The sequence below is a fragment of the Papio anubis genome, chromosome 11, assembly GCF_008728515.1.
Source record: "Papio anubis isolate 15944 chromosome 11, Panubis1.0, whole genome shotgun sequence".
Lineage (NCBI taxonomy): Eukaryota > Metazoa > Chordata > Mammalia > Primates > Cercopithecidae > Papio > Papio anubis.
The window spans coordinates 36150062-36167358 of record NC_044986.1 but is presented as its reverse complement, the minus strand read 5'-3'; the positions used below and the strand labels follow the sequence as shown (position 1 = coordinate 36167358).

At 47.6% G+C, this 17297-nt stretch overlaps 1 protein-coding gene across 5 annotated transcripts in view; it reads right to left on the bottom strand.

The window, feature by feature from the left end:
- The window catches only part of RRP12 (ribosomal RNA processing 12 homolog), a 64715-nt gene that overhangs the window by 40541 nt on the left and 6877 nt on the right, over positions 1–17297 (bottom strand). For 3 of the 5 annotated variants that reach the window (XM_017944172.3, XM_021943548.2, XM_021943547.2), the window contains exons 1-2: positions 3679–4209; positions 2894–3123 (exon numbers count right to left, since the gene is read on the bottom strand). In XM_017944172.3, coding sequence (XP_017799661.2) covers positions 2894–3123; positions 3679–3817 — 369 coding nt within the window. In that variant the 5' untranslated portion in view covers positions 3818–4209. Of the gene's footprint in view, positions 1–2893; positions 3124–3678; positions 4210–17297 lie in introns of those variants that run through there. The other 2 variants (XM_009215086.4, XM_021943549.2) reach the window with 2 other exon arrangements.

Below are 17297 nucleotides of genomic sequence, written 5' to 3'. Positions count from 1 at the left end.
TGTATTTTTTAGTAGAGACGGGGTTTCACTGTGTTAGCCAGGATGGTCTCGATCTCCTGACCTTGTGATCCGCCCATCTCGGCCTCCCAAAGTGCTGGGATTACAGGCTTGAGCCACCGCGCCCGGCCTGACCAAGCTGGTCTTGAACTCCTGGCCTCAAGTAATCGCTCTCCTTAGCCTCTCAAAGTGCTGAGATTACAGGCATGAGCCACCATGTCTGGCCTCCCATATACTTTAAATCATCTCGAGATTACTTATAACACCTAACACAATGTAAATGCTATCTAAATAGTTGTATTTTTGTTGTTGTTGTTGTTGTTGCTTTGAGACAGAGTCTCACTCTGTTGCCCAAGGTGGAATGCAGTGGCGCACTCTCCGCTAACTGCAACCTCCACCTCCCAGGTTCAAGCGATTCTCCTGCCTCAGACTCCTGAGTAGCTGGGATTACAGGCATGTGCCACTATGCCAGGCTAATTTTTTGTATTTTAAGTAGAGATGGGGTTGCACCATGCTGGCCAGGCTGGTTTTGAACTTCTGACCTCAAGTGATCTGCCCGCCTCGGCCTCCCAAAGTGCTAGGGCTACAGGTGTGAGTCACCTCACCCGGTATATTATTATTATTTTAAAAAGATTTTTCAATCCATGCTTGGTTGAATCTGCAGGTGCAGAACCTGCAGATATGGAGACCCGACTGTATCATATAATAAATAATGAAACATTTAAATAGTGCATTATTAAAAAGAATGAGAACAACTATATATTAACTTATAAATATCGTTCAGTAGGGAAAAAGTTGCAGAACAGTGGATAGAAAATAAACTAATCAAGCAGGGCACAGTGGCTCATGCCTGTAATCCCAGCACTTTGAGAGGCTGAGGTGGGCAGATCTGTTGAGCCCCGGAGTTTGAGACCAATCTGGGCAATATGGCAAACCTCATCTCTACAAAAAATACAAAAATTAGCTGGGTATGGTAGCACTCCCCTGCAGTCCCAGCTACTTGGGAGGCTGGGAGGCTGATCAGCCACTGCACTCCAACCTGGGTGACCAAGTGAGACTCTGTCTCAAAAAAAAAGAAAAGAAACGAATCACATTTTGGTAAACCTAAATAACAAAATTGGGTAAAAAATATTTTCTTTCCTTTTCTTTTTTTTTTTTTGAGACAGAGTCTCACTCTGTCACCCAGGCTGAAGCGCAGTGGTGCAATCTTGGGTTGCTGCAACCTCCGCCTCCAGGGTTCAAGCGATTCTCGTGCCTCAGCTTCCTGAGTAGCTGGGATTACAGGCGCATGCCACCATGCCAGGCTAATTTTTTAGTAGAGATGGGTTTTCACCATGTTGGCCAGGCTGGTCTCAAACTCTTGACCTCAAATGATCTGCCCACCTTGGCCTCCCAAAGTGCTAGGATTACAGGTGTGAGCCACTACGCCTGGCCTGAAAATTTAATTTTTAAATTTTAACTACTCATAATTTAAAATACTTGATCCATTTACTAGGAAACATATATTTGTAACAACCTGGCGAATAGGTTCGCAGTAATTCATAGTAGGCGAATCTACTTGTACAACTATAAATGTTATGAACTCTAAATACACACGAACCAAGTATTTCCAATGAAAATTTAGCATCTAAGTAGGGGAATATGGGTAAATTATACACTAGATTTTGAAGACTTAGTATCATAAAAATAATGCTGTAGTAAAATATATTGATTATACATTGAAGTGATAATATTTTAAAGATACTGAGTTAAATAAAGTACATTATTAACATTAATTTGGGCCAGACGCAGTGGCTCACACCTGTAATCCCAGCTACTCGGGAGGCTGAGGCAGGAGAATCACCTGAACCCAGGAGGCGGAGGTTGCAGTGAGCCGAGATCGCACCATTGCGCCCTAGACTGGGCAGCAAGAGCGAAACTCTGTCTCCAGGGAAAAAAAAAAAAAAAAAAAAAAAGGTTATTTTATTTTACCTGTTTCAGTTTTTAATATGGCTACTAAAATTTTTTTAATTAATTACATATGTGGCTTGAATTTAGATTACTATTGGACAGAGCTGGTCCAGGAAGACAGACAATGACCCATTAACAGGAGCTCTGTGAATGACTCAAGTTGGGGGCTCTACCATCACATTTTATTCTTCTTCTATCATTTTGATATCATTTAGAATTTTGACATTTTTTATTTCAGTAACAAAAAATATATATAACTTTAAAGTATAGATAAAATAATAAAAGTAAGGCCAGGCACGGTGGCTCATGCCTGTAATCCCAGCACTTTAGGAGGCTCAGACCAGCCTGGCCAATATGGTGAAACCCCTTTTCTACTAAAAAAAAAAAAAAAAAAAGAAAAGAAAAAAAGAAAAAATTAGCCAGGCGTGGTGGCACATGCCTGTAATCGCAGCTACTCGGGAGGCTGACGCAGGAGGATTGCTTGAGCCCGGGAGACGGAGGTTGCAGTGAGTGAAGATCATGCCACTGCACTCCAGCCTGGCCAACAGAGCGAGACTCTGTCTCAAAATAAATACATGAATTAAATTAAATTAAATTTAGTTCTTGCTAGATAAAACGTTTCCTAATAACTGTTACTCAGCATTTATTTACTCAACATATGTTTACTGAAAATACTCTGTGTAAGAAGTGCTGTGTTAGATACACCTGAGGAGAGAAATGTTTGGAAAATATTTCTACCCTCAAGTATTTCTTCAGCAGGGGAGTTGTTCTTATAAAAAGCAGAAAGTGGAACCTGCCCTAGGAGGGGACATAAAAGGGAGGAGCGATGACACATCATCCAGAAATACCAGCTGTTGTCATCGGAAACCCGTCAGCCAGAGCTGAAGAAAAGGCATGAGTTGGCCTCTCCTCACTATCCAATGGCCTTCCTGACCCTGGCTCCTACCTCCTTGTGGGCAGCCGAGTTGGACTCCCAGAAGCGCTGCACTTTGCTGAAGGTGACGTTTGTGCAGTCAGAAAGGCCACTCAGGAAGGTGCCCGAGGACTTCTCGGTGAGAGCCAGCTCTGTCTCTTCTTCCATGGGCGTCTCGGGGACTTCGCTTTTGCCCAAGCGCAAGGACCCTGACTGCAGCTCATTATGTAACTTCACAGCATCGACTGTCAGGTCACTCCTTCCTGAGAGCCAGAGGCACAAGATAAGGCCCAAGTCTCCTTTTAGTCAAGAGAACAGAACCCCTGGGAAACAAACCAGCTCAGGCCAAATCGCCAACCCGAGAGGCTGAATTCTGAACACAGCCAGTCTCATAAACCCACTGTATGCCTAAAAACTTGAAAAACCAAGAAGAAAGGCAATCCTCCATGTAAGAGTTTCTGCTTGCCTGTAGCAGTGGCATAAACGCCACTGGGAATCGGCTGGGAGCTACATTCAGAGGGCCTGGAAAATAAATGAAGGTGAAAGCGCTCTGTAAAGAGTTATCCAAGGTCCAAGCCATCAGTCTCAACTCTGACACCCGCGGTACCTTACACAAGACATTTCCCTACTGCGGACCTCAGTTTCCGTATCTGCTAAATTGGAAGGGCTGCCCTTCAGAGAGGGCTCCAGATCCGACATCCTAAGAGATGAAAGGTCCAATGCCTGGCCCCGGACTCTCCCAGAGGCCCAAGACTCATCTGGACCCAGGTCTTCCCGGAAACCCGCCGCCGGCTGAGCTCGGGTCCCAACCCAGCTACCTGACGGCCGGCTGAAGAAGCGGCTGCGGGCGGCCTGGCGGTGGCGGCAGATGGCGGGATTGCTGTCGCTGCTGTGGCCTTTCTTCCAGCGCTTCAACTTAGCTGAGACACCAGAGGGCAACTTTCCCGAGCGACCCATGTTGACTAAGCCGTGGCCGGCACTGAGCTTAAACGACCGGCTTCCAGGAACGTGGAAACACGCTCAGAACCCACGTGGATACCCTGTAATCTTCACGTCCTCTTCTTCTGGCGTCACTTCCGGATTCGTGTGCATTACTATGGTAAAACAGTCAACATCCGGTTTTACGCCCCTTCCTGGCTTCGGATGGGGAGAAGCTCCAAGGAGATCTGTTGCTAGGGAGGAAGTTAGGTTGCTAAGGGTTCTATGGGGTTCTTACTCCAGCCAGGACCAGGTTTCAGGGCCACAGGAGTGAGCCTTATAAAACTGGAGTGTGGCCGGACGTGGAAGGGCGTGGCAGGGCGTGGCGGCTCATGCCTGTAATCCCAGCACTCTGGGAGGCTGAGGCGGGTGGATCATTTGAGGTCAGGAGTTGCACCTTGGCACTCCAGCCTGGACAACAGAGTAAGACTGTCTCAAAAAAACAAAACAAAGCAAACAAAAAACTGGAATTCTTTTGCAGTTAACAACAAAAAGTTGTTTTTGAAAATCTATTTTCAAAATTAAGCCTAGAAACATTTATATGAAAGTCATATACTCTCATATAAAAGTATATATGTAATCCCAACACTCTGGGAGGCCGAGGCAGGCGGATCACCTGAGGTCAGGATGTTCGAGACCAGTTTGACCAACATGGAGAAACCCTGTCTCTACTAAATATACAAAATAAGTTGGGCATGGTCGCACATGCCTGTAATCCCAGCTACTCAGGAGACTGAGGCAGGAGAATCGCTTGAACCTGGGAGGCAGAAGTTGTGGTGAGCCGAGATCACGCCATTGCACTCCAGCCTGGGCAACAAGAGCGAAACTCTGTCTCAAAAAAAGAAAAAAAGAAAGAAAAAAGAAAAAGTCAAAACTTATGGAGACTTGAAAGGGTGAAAATTAGCTTGACCTGAAAAGAGAAAAAAGCAGTCAGTGTCTTCTAGACAAGCTTTGCTATTTTCATTTGTTACTGGAGATACTCGGTTGCTGCCACCCTTGCCTTATGACAGCATTCCATCCCTAGTTAATCTCCAGTTCTCTCTCTCTCTTTTTTTCTTTTGTGTGGAGATGGAGTCTTGCTCTGGCGCCCAGGCTGGAGTGCAGTGATGCGATCTCGGCTCACTGCAACCTCCACCTTTCAGGTTCAAGTGATTCTTCTGCCTCAGCCTCCCAAGTAGCTGGAATTATAAGCATGCACCACCACGCCCGGCTGATTTTGTTGTTGTTGTTGTATTTTCAGTAGAGACAGAGTTTCACCATGTTGGCCAGGCTGGTCTCGAACTCCTTACCTCAGGTGATCTGCCCACCTCCCAAAGTGTTGGGATTACAGGCATGAGCCACCACACCCGGCACCTAGCCAATTCCCAGTTCTAATTCCACCTCAGAACCAGCAACCAGTCCAGTTTATCCCCACTCCCTGAGGCCCTCCTTAAAATCCTTCAACCAGATCCCAAACCTTACAAAAGACACATTTCTCTTCCCTCTTGCCCAGCAGCTTTATTCTAAACCTTTAGCAGCATTCTTTGGAAGAAGATATATATAACTAACAAAGTATATCTACAATATATAAAGAATTCCTACCAATCAGTAAGAACAAGGCAGACAATCCAATAAAAAGAATGGGCAAAAGGGACAGGTGGGTGCAGTGGCTCATGCCTGGCCTGTAATTCCAACACTGTGGGAGGCCCGGGGGCAGGGAGTAGAGGGGAGGGAGGATTGCTCTAGCCCAGGAGTTCAAGACCAGCCTGAGCAACATCATGAGACCCCAGTCTCTACAAAACATACAAAAATTAGCTGAGCATGGTGGTGTGAGTCTGTATAGTCCAGCAACTCAGGAGGCTGAGGTGGGAGCCCAGAGAAGGTCGAGGCTGTAGTGAGCCGTGATTGCACCACTGTACCCCAGTCTGGGTGACAGAGTGAGACCCTGTCTCAGAAAAGAAACAAAATTTAAAAAAAAAAATGGATCACGAGGTCAGGAGTTCAAGACCTGGCCAACACAGTGAAACCCCATCTCTACTAAATACAAAAAAAAAAAAAAAAATTAAGCTGGGCGTGGTGGTGGGTGCCTGTAGTCCCAGCTACCTGTGAGGCTGAGGCAGGAGAATTACTTGAACCCAGGAGGTGGAGGTTACAGTGAGCTGAGATCGTGCCACTGCACTCTAGCCTGGGCGCCACAGTGAGACTATGTCTCAAAAAAAAAAAGAAAAAAAAAAGAAGAATGGGCAAAAGACATGAACAGCTGAACATCATGGTGTATTGTACAAAAAAGAAAAAAGACATGAACAGGCACTTCACAAAAATGAATATCCAAATGGCCAAGAAATATATGAAAAACAGGCCAGGCATGGTAGCTCACGCCTGTAATACCAGCACTTTAGGAGGCTGAGGCAGGAGGATCACTTGAGCCCAGGAGTTGGAGACCAGCCTGGCCAACGCAGCAAGACCTGTCTCCTCAAAAACTAAGCAAAATAGCGGGGTGCAGTGGCGTGCGCCCATGGTCCCAGCTACCTGGGAAGCTGAGACAGGAGAATCTCTTTAGCCCAGGAGTTTGAGATTTGTAGTAAGCTATAATAGCACCACTGCACTCCAGCCTGGGTGACACAATGACACTTTGTCTCAAGAAAAAAAAAAGTAAAAAAACAGACCAGAACAGAAAAGATACTCAGTTTCATTATCAACATGGAAATACAAATTAAAATCACAGTGAAATGCCACTACACACCCACCGGAATGGCTAAAATTAAAAAGACTAGCAATACTAATGTTGGTAAGGATGTGGAGAAACTGGCAAATATGCTGCCGTTGGAGTATAAAGTGATACAACCATTTTGGAAAACTGTGTGATAGTATCTAGTAAAACTAAATACAGGCCTGCTCCATAACCCAGCAATACATTCCTGCGTATTTACTCAACAGAGATGTTTACTTGTATGCAAAAAAGAGATATAGGAGGATGTTCACAATGGAAATAATAAAATGTCCATCAACAGTAGAATGAGGCTGGATGCAGTGGTTCACACCTATAATCCTAGTGCTTTGGGAGGCTGAGGCAGGAGGATTGCTTCAGGCCAACAGTTCAAGACCAATCTGGGCAAAATAGTGAGACCCCATCTCTAAAAAAATAAAATTAAAAATTATCAACATGTGGTGGCATGTACCTGTACTTGGGAAACTAAGGAGGATCACTTGAGCCCAGGAATTCAAGGTTAGAGTGAGCTATAATCATGCCACTACACTCCAGCCTGGGCAACACAGTGAGACTCTGTGTCTAAAATATAGATAGATAGATAGATAGATAGATAGATAGATAGATAGATAGACAGACAGACAGACAGATAGATAAAACAGGCAGACAGAGCAGAATGGATAAATTGTGACATATTGATATATAATGGAATACTATAGCATTTGACTCTGTATAGCAATGAGAAGGAACTACTGCTACATATAACATCATGCATGACCTAGGTTGAGTAAAAGACTCCAGACACAAAAGAGTACATAGTTATAATCCCATTTATTTATTATTTAATTATGTATTTATTTTGAGACACAGTCTTCCTCTGTCACTCAGGCTGAAATACAGTGGCACAATCATGGCTCACTGCAGCCTTGACCTCCAGGCCCAAGCAATCCTCCCACTTCTGCCTCCCGAGTAGCTGGGACCACAGGCATGCATTAACATGCCTGGCTAATTTTTTTTTTTTTTTTAAAGATAGGGCCTCACTCTGTCACCCAGGCTGGAGTCCAGTGGCATGATCATGGCTCACTATAACCTTAAACTCCTGAATTCAAGCCATCCTCCTGCTTCAGCCTCCCAAATAGCTGGGGCTACAGACACATATCCACCACACCGAGCTAATTTTTTTTTAAGAGACAGAGCCTTGCTATGTTGCCCAGACAAATCTCGATCTCCTGGCTTCAAGTGATCTGCTCGCCTTGGCCTCCCAAAGTGTTGGGATTATAGGTGTGAGTCACCATGCCCTGCTTATATGTATATTACACTTTATGGACTTACTGAAAATACAAAATGGGCCAGGGGCAGTGGCTCACGCCTGTAACGCCAGGACTTTGGGAGGCTGAGGCGGGCAGATAACTTGAGCCCAGGAGTTCAAGACCAGCCTGGGTAACATGGTGAAACCCCATCTCTACAAAAAATAGGACAATTAACCAGGCATGATAGCAGGCACCTGTAGTCCCAGTTGCTCAGAGGCTGAGGTGGGAGGATCGCTTGAATTTGGGAGGCGGAGGTTGCAGTGACTCGAGATTGTGCCACTGCACTCTAGCCTGGGTGACAGAGTGAGACTGTCTCAAAAAACAACAACAAAAAGTGGTCCTCACACCTAGAGCAGAGAGAGCATAAAGTGTGTTGACGTGAGAAAGTGTCGCTGCAGAGAAGACTGAAGTCAGCTCAGACTCTGGGCCTCAGCTCCTCCAAGCCTCTGGAGACATTATCACCCTCCAGTGGGGCCCTGTGCCTGGGACACAGGCTGAGACCTCAGTGGGAAGGCTGAGAAAAGGGAACTGGTGGCTGGGGGAGGAAAAGGAAGCAGAGTGTGGAAACTGTTATAAGCAAGCTGTGCTCACGACCAGAGGTCTAGACTTGGGATAATTGCTGAAAGAAGGCAGGTAAAGTGCTGGGTTCAAGACAGGACATACTTCAACTATAAACCAAGCAAGGGATTTAACCTCTCTGAGTCTCTGATTCCTGTTCTTTTTTTCCCCTTTATTTATTTATTTATACATTTTTTTTTTACACATTCTAATGTGTCATATTATTTAAAGTTATGATAATAATTCCTTTTTTTTTTTTCTGAAATGGAGTCTCACTCTATTGCCCAGGCTGGAGTGCAGTGGTGCGATCTTGGCTCACTGCAACCTCCAACTCCTGGCTTCAAGCAATTCTCCTGCCTCAGGCTCCCAAGTAGCTGCAATTACAGGCACATGCCACCACACTCAGCTGACTATTTGTAATTTTAGTAGAGATGGGGTTTCACCATGTTGGCCAGGCTGGTCTCAAACTCCTGACCTCAAGTGATCCACCCACCTTGGCTTCCCAAAGTGCTGGGATTACAGGTGTGAACCACTGTGCCTGGCTGAAAGTTGTGATAATAATTCTGAACTCACTGGGCTGCTGTGAGGATTCAGTGTGAAATTATGTATTTGTGGCTGTGCACGGTGGCTTACACCTGTAATCCCAGCACTTTGGAAGGCCAAGGCGGGTGGATCACCTGAGGTCAGTAGTTCGAGACCAGCCTGGCCAACATGGTGAAATCCCGTCTCTACTAAAAATACAAAAATTAACCAGGTGTTGTGGTGCACGCCTGTAATCCCAACTACTTGGGAGGCTGAGGCAGGAGAATCGCTTGAACCTGGGAGGCAGAGGTTGCAGTGAGCCGAAATCATGCCACTGCACTCCAGCCTGGGCAACAGAGTGGGACTCTGTCTCAAAAAAATAAATAATAAATAAATAAAAATAAAAGAAACTGTGTATATGTGTCAAATTACTGTAAATGTGTAGTACTGTGCTTTACAGAGGGGTCAGTGGTGCATCTTTGCCACCAGAGGGAGTGCTACCAACAACCTGTTAGGGCTAAAACCCTATAGAGAGCCTGCAACACCAACTAGTAGGCTGGGATTTTGCAAATCAGATGGGGAGATGCAGAGGCCAAGGGTAGTGGCAGAATTCCCATCCTTTTCCTGGGCTACAGAAACCCGCTGGCCTCCAAACTGAGTGTGTCGTAACTGAATACAGCCCCTGGCTACATCGCCAGCCTGGTATGGGCATCTGAGGGCCCTAGGCCACCTGCTGGCCGTCCATCCTGAGGTGTCTGCTCTGAGCCTCCTTCAGGAGTCGTGCTCTATCAGAAGAGGGAACAATAGGCATCCAAATGGCCTGAGCACAATCTCTTCCACCCCCGCACCCCAAGGCTCACCTCTCCACCCCTGAATTCTAGCAGCAACTCCCACCCAGAGGCTCTAGCTGTGTCCATGATCAGCCACTCCACATATGGCTAATAAGGACCACTCACATCTGTAGGATAGGTCCTGCAGTTAGACTCTCTGGGTTGGAATTCAGGTACCACCACTTGCTCTGTGACCTTGAACAACTCACTTTACTCTTCCCCGAGTCTCAGTTTTCCACATCTGTAAAATGCAGATAAGAATGCCTACCCAGAGGGCCGGAGGCTGTGGGAGCAGTTTCATCCTAGCCCCTTTGGGTCGAGGCAGGATACGAGAAACAGACCATCCTGGCTGATAGTGGAAACCCTGCTCTTACTAAAATACCAAAATTGCCGGTGGCGAGCGCCGGTCCTTACATTGAGGCTGTGGAGGCAGGAGAATGGCGGCGGAACCTGAGGTGGAGCTGGCGAGCTGAGATCGCGCCACTGTAATCTTTGTACACAGCCGAGACTGGTATCAAAAAGAATGCCTTACCCATACGGTTTATGGAACTTTTCAAATAAGATAATGAATTTAGTGCGCTGAGCCGCGGTTACCTGGTATACGCTGGTGAGCATGCAATGCGAAGCATTTTTTTGAGACGGGTCTCTCGGCTCTGTCGCTCCAGGCTGGAGTGCAGTGGCCAGGATCTCAGCTCACTGCAAGCCTTTATCTCCCTGGCTTCTTACTTATCTCCTCCTGCCCTCAGCCCTCCGAAGACCACAGGCGCCTGGGCCCACCTCAGCCTGGCTAGTTTTGTATTTTTTAGTAGAGACGGGTTTCACTGTGTTCACAGGATGGTCTCATCTCCTGACTGCGGATCTCGCCTCCCTGTCGGGCCTCCCAAAGTGCTGGGATTACAGGCTTGAGCCACCGCTGCCCGCCCTAAATGCAGCTTTTTATTATTATCATCCAAAAAATCTTCAAGTTGGAAATGGAGCTGCTGAATCAAAAGCACTTTTGGGAGGCGGAGATGGGCGATCACGAGGTCGCAGACCTGACCCCCGAAGCACGGGTGAAACCCTTGTTCTTACCAACACCAGGTTTTGCAGGAAAGCGCTTCAGGAACTTCAGCTGGATGGAGGCATCGGCGAAACTCCTCGGGAGGTGGAGCTTGCAGTGAGCTGAGATTCGGGCCACTGCACCTAGCTCTGGCGACAGAGCCAGACTCGCCTCAAAATAAAACAAAAACAAAACAAAACAAAAACTCTTCCCTCAGTTCCAAAATACCTTTCTTTCTTTTAGGACGGAGTCTCGGCCTTCCAGGCTGGAGTGCAGTGGGCGATCTTCGGTTTCACTGCAAGTCTGGGCCTCCTGGCTCACGCTTTATCTTCCTGCCTCAGCCTCCCGGAGAAGTTGACTACAGGCGCCTCCGCCAATCAAGGCCTTCAAGTTTTTGTATTTTTTTAGTAGAGACTTGGTTTCACCTGTGAGCTAGCCAGGATGGTCTCGGATCTCCTTAATTCCTCGGATCCACCTTGTCTCTGCCTCCCTAAAGTGTTGGGATACAGGCTTGAGCCACCGCTACCGGGGTTTTGAGACGGAGTCTTGCTCTGTCGCCTGGGGCTGGAGTGGGTAGAGGCCGGGATCTCAGCTCACTGTGCTCCCACCTCCCAGGTTTATGCCATTCCCTCTGCCTCTCAGCCCTCCCAAGTAGCTGGGACTACAGGCTTCGCCACTCGCCTGGCTAGTTTTGTATTTTTTAGTAGAGGACTGGGTTTCTTACCCATGTTAGCTTGTGATGGTCTCTGATCTCCTGACTCATGATCCGCCTGGCCTCTGGCCTCCCAAAGTGCTGGGATTACAGGCTTGAGCCACCGCGCCCGGCCTCCTTTTCATTAATTCTCTAAGTGAGGAGGACACAGCTGGTGTCCTCATTTCACAGATGGGCTTCAGTGACACCCCCAAGGTCACATAGTAAGCAGAAGCCAGGAGATCCAACGCTTAGCCCAGGGTGAGCCCCCTCCCCCCATAGCACTGCTCTTGTTTTTTAGTTTTCTTGTTTTGAGATGGAGTTTCGCTCTTGTTGCCCAGGCTGGAGTACAATGGTGCGATCTCAGCTCACCACAACCTCTGCTTCCCGGGTTCAAGCGATTCTCCTGCCTCAGACTTCCCCAAGTAGCTGGGATTATAGGCATGTGCCACCAAGCCTGGCCAATGTTGTATTTTTAGTAGAGACAGGGTTTCTCCATGTTAGTCAGGCTGGTCTCGAACTCCTGACCTCAGGTGATCCGCCCGCCTTGCCCTCCCAAAGTGCTGGGATTATAGGTGTGAGCCACCATACCTGGTCTGCACTGCTCTGCAAGGCTCCTGTAGAGGGAACAGAGCTGCCACACCCAAAGTTCTGAGGCCATGGGGAGCAGTAAGGCCAGTTTTAGGTCAGCAAGTTATAAGCTGTTATGACACTGGTCAGGAGGAAAGGGAAATTGAGGCTTAGCCTCTTGCCTCAAAGAGGAAGCAGATGGTCTGGGTGTTTAACCTGGGGCTCAAGCTCAGGGCATTTTGACCAACCCGTTGTGGTTGCAGCTGCTCCGGATGGTTTTCCTAACTGCTGGAGCTGTGTTAAAGCCCGGGCTTTGGACTTAGGAAGACTGGGTTTGGAGCCACATCCCAGCTGTATGACCCAGGGCAGGCGGCTGAGCTCTGTGAGCCAGTCTCCTCATCTGAAAATGGGGTTGCTGTTATGAGACTAAAATGAGATAATGCATGTGAAATCCTTAGCCCAGTGCCTGGCACAGCACTGCTGCAGGGGTCTAGCATCCCTCAGCTCCTGGGGCATTACAATTCCATTTGATGCTGGGTGTGGTAGCTCCCGCCTGTAATCCCAACACTTCGGGAGGCCAAAGTGGGAGGATCGCTTGAGCCCAGAAGTTCAAGACCAGCCTGTGCATCACGGAGAAACCCCAACTCTACAAAAAATACAAAAATTAGCCAGGCATGGTGATGTGCACCTATAGTCCCAGCTACTCGGGAGGCTGAGGTGCAGGAGGTCAAGGCTGCAGTGAGCCATGATTGCACCCCTGCACTCCAGCCTGGGTGACAGAGTGAGAACCTGTCTCAAAAAAAAAAAAAAAAAAAAAATCCAAAAGCAAAAAAGAGTTTGCTTTCTAGAGTAACTCTTGGGGAAAGAGCCTGGTGTGCTGGAGAGGAAGCATGTCTCCTCCTAGGCTGAGGAAGACTGGAATCTGGGCACGGCAGGGGACTCTGCTTAATGGGGAGGACTGCTCTCTCTCCACTTACCCCAAAATTAAACTGTTCCCCATTTACCACTTCAAATTCTTCGTTCTTCTCAGGGCCTCTATATCAGCAAGGAATTGTGTTCAGCTGCTATAAGAGACGCTACAGTGGCTTAAACAGGCAATGGTTAATTCTCTCATATTCAAGAAATGGAAATCAGGAGGCAATGGGCAGTCCAGGCTGCTACGGCAGCTCCACAGAATCTTCAGGATCCCAGGATCCCTCTCTTTTTCTGCTTCAACCTCCATAGTGTATCACTTCCATTTTCACTGTCACCTTGTGCTCCCCAGATAGGCTGCAGGAGCTCCAACTGTCATATTCACGATCCAGGTGGAGGCCTAGTATAGGAAGGAAGGGAGGAAGAGCCAAAAGGTGCACCTTCCAGCCAAGTCAGTTCCACTTATACCTGATTGACTAGAATTTAGTAATTTGGCCAAATTTAGCTGCAGAAGGGACTGGGAAATTTAGTCTTTTAGTTGGGTAAGTTGCAGCTCACCCCCTGTGCCTATTGAGAGAGGGAAGAATTGGCCTGGCACGGTGGCTCACGCCTGTAATCCCAGCACTTTGGGAGCCTGAGGTGGGCGGATCACGTGAGGTCAGGAGTTCCAGACCAGCCTGACCAATATGATGAAACCCCGTCTCTACTAAAAATACAAAAATTAGCTGGGTGTGGTGGCATGTGCCTGTAATCCCAGCTACTCGGGAGGCTGAGACAGGAGAATTGCTTGAACCCGGGAGGTGGAAGTTGCAGTGAGCTGAGATGGCACCATTGCACTCCAGCCTGGGCAACAACAGTGAAACTCCATCTCAAAAAAAAAAAAAAAAAAAAGGATAGAATTGATACTGGGGAGGCAACTAGCAGCCTCTGGATCTCAGCTGGGTGTTAGGAGGACTGGTTATGATCAATTTAACTGAATTACATACTCAAAAGTTATTTCTTGAGCACCTATTATGTGCAAGGTACTATGCTAAGCACACATATGAAAGTATTTAAAGAAGCTTATGGCCAGGCACAGTGGCTCACACCTGTAATTACAGCACTTTGGGAGGCCGAAGTCGATGGATCACATAAGGTCAGGAGTTCAAGACCAGCCTGACCAACACGGTGAAACCCCATCTCTACTAAAAATACCAAATAAGCTACGCACAGTGGCACATGCCTGTAGTCCCAGCTACTTGGGAGGCTGAGGCAGGAGAATCACTTGAACCCAGGAGGCTGAGGTTGTAGTAAGCTGAGATCACGCCATTGCACTCCAGCCTGGGCAACAAGAGTGAAACTCCATCTAAAAAGACTCTTGGCCATGTGCGGTGACTCACGCCTGTAATCCCAGCATTTTGGGAGGCTGAGGTGGGTAGATTACCTGAGGTCAGGAGTTCGAGACCAGCCTGGCCAACATGGTGAAACCCCGTCCCTACTAAAAATACAAAAATTAGCTGGGCATGGTGGCGCATGCCTGTAATCCCAGCTACACGGGAGGCTGAGGCAGGAGAATCACTTGAACCCGGGAGGCAGAGATCGTAATGAGCCGAGATTGTGCCACTGAACTCCAGCCTGGGTGACAGAGCAAAACTCTGTCTCAAAAAAAAAAAAAAATAATAATAATAAAAGAAATAAAAAGCCTCTTGCTCTGCCTTAAGAAACCTACAGGGGATAATTAGCTGGGCATGGTGGCACATGCCTGTAATCCCAGCTACTTGGGAGGCTGAGGCATGAGAATTGCTTGAACCTGGGAGGTGGAGGTTGCAGTGAGTCAAGATCGCACTGTGCCACTGCACTCCAGTCTGGGCGACAGCAAGATACTCTGTCTCTGAAAAAAAAAAAAAAGAAAGAGAGAAACCTACAGGGGAGTGGTGAAAAGACAAGCACAAAACTCTTCGGTTTTCTTATTTATAAATTGAAGATGTTGTACCCAGAGCTCTCTAAAGCCCCTGGTAACTTTATTGTTCACTGATGCTCAATTAATAGAATTGCATTTTGCTTCTCTGCCTCCCCCATCTGACCATCTGACTGTGAAACCCCTGATTACAGGAACCATGTCTGGTCTACTCTGGTGCCAGCAGAGCCTACCACAGTGTGTGGCTCAATACCTCTGCTTGCCAAGTGAACACATGATTTATGCAGAGCTCAGCAAGGGGCACAAGAGAGGTTCAGATAAAGCTCTTAGGGTGTCTAAGAGGGGCCGTCCGAGGTGTATCTTTTATGTCTGTCAACCAGGCTGGAATGCCATAGTCATGCAGGCTGGAATGCCATCACGGTTCACTGGAGCCTTGACCTCCTAAGCTCAAGCGATCCTCCCACTTTAGCCTCCCAAGTAGCTGGAACTACAGGCGTATACCACCATGCCCAGCTAATTTTTTTTTTTTTTTAGACGGAGTCTCGCTCTCTCGCCCAGGCTGGAGTGCAGGGGCGCGATCTCGGCTCACTGCAAGCTCTGCCTCCCGAGTTCACGCCATTCTCCTGCCTCAGCCTCCCAAGTAGCTGGGACTACAGGCGCCCGCCACCATGCCCGGCTATTTTTTTTTGTATTTTTAATAGAGATGGGGTTTCACTGTGTTAGCCAGGATGGTCTCCAGCTCCTGACTTCGTGATCCACCCGCCTTGACTTCCCAAAGTGCTGAGATTACAAGCGTGAGCCACTGTGCCAGGCCAAGCCCAGCTAATTTTTAAATTTTTTGTAGAGACAAAGTCTCCTTATGTTGCCCAGACTGGTTTCAATATTCTGGACTCAAGCAATCCTCCTGCCTCAGCCTCCCAAAGTGTTGGGATTACAGGTGTGAGCCACCTTGCCTGGACAATAATTTCTGAAGGCTGCAATCAGGGAAAATAACAGAAATATTGGTCCATCATTTATCCAACCACTATACCATCCTGCTAAGTAAATTGGGCATTGTGGTAGAGAAGAGGAGAGGAAAATAGAATTTAATGGATGTCTCCTTTGTGTCAGACGCTCTCTGTGGTAATAAGAACTATCATTTGTTAGCCTCTATCCACCTGGGCACTTTACATGTGTGATCCTACTGCGTCCTCGCAGCCACTCTGTAGGGTAGGTGCCATTATTATGCACATTTTATTTTGTTATCATTACTTTTTATTTATTTTTGAGATGGATCTCGCTCTGTTGTCCAGGCTGGAGTGCAGTGGCACCATTTCGGCTCACTGAAACCTCCACCTCCCTGGTTCAAGCAATTCCCCTGCCTCACAGCCTCCTGTGTAGCTGCGATTACAGGCACACACCACCACGTCTGGCTAATTTTTTTTGTATTTTTAGTTGAGATGGGGTTTCACCATGTTGGTCAGACTGGTCTCAAACTCCTGACCTCAGGCAGTCTGCCTGCCTCAGCCCCACAAAGTGCTGGGATTATAGGGGTGAGCCACCACGCCTGGCCTATTTTTTTTTTCTTTCTTTCTTTTTTTTTTTTAATGAGAGACAGGGTCGACCAGGCACAATGGCTCATGCCTGTAATCCCAGCATTTTGGGAGGCCGAGGCAGGTGGATCACAAGGTCAGGAGTTCAAAACCAGCCTGGCCAAGATGGTGAAACCCTGTCTCTGCTGAAAATACAAAAATTAGCTGGGCGCAGTGGCAGGCACCTGTAATCCCAGCTACTTGGGAGGCTGAGGCAGGAGAATTGCTTGAAACCGGGTGGCAGAGGTTGCAGTGAGCCAAGATTGTGCCACTGCAGTCCAGCCTGGGTGACAGAGTGAGACTCCATCTCCAAAAAAAAAAAAAAAAAAGGCAGGGTCTCACTGTTATCCAGCCTGGTCTCTAACTCCTGGCCTCAAGTGATCCTCCTGCCTTCGCCTCCCAAAGTGCTGGGATTACAGTCATGAGCCACTGCACCCGGCCTATTATCCACATTTAAAAATGGGGAAACCAAAGCTAGGGAAAGATTCCCAATAGCATTAAGTGGGGAGTTATAACTGTAATTTACTCCTCTCCCAATTCCTGTTCTTTATAACCATTTGGTTATCAAGCAATGAAAGAAGCCTAGTTCTCACATCTAGAGTTCACAGGCTGGTTGGGGTGGCAGTAAACAATCCCCGTGGCAATCAGTGCCATCATCCAGGTATGGCCAGGAGCTATGGGAGCCCAGAGCCTAGCAGACTATAGTCATGTCTAAGAGGTGAGTCAGGGCCAATTTTTGGGTGAGGTGATGTTGGAGCTGAGTGCTGCAGCATGAACTAGAATTGACCAGGAAGCTGAGGGTGGCTGTTCAGGCCAGGCAAGGCAATAGCAGCTACAAAGGCACACGGGCAAGTAAAAAATGACGTGTTTGCT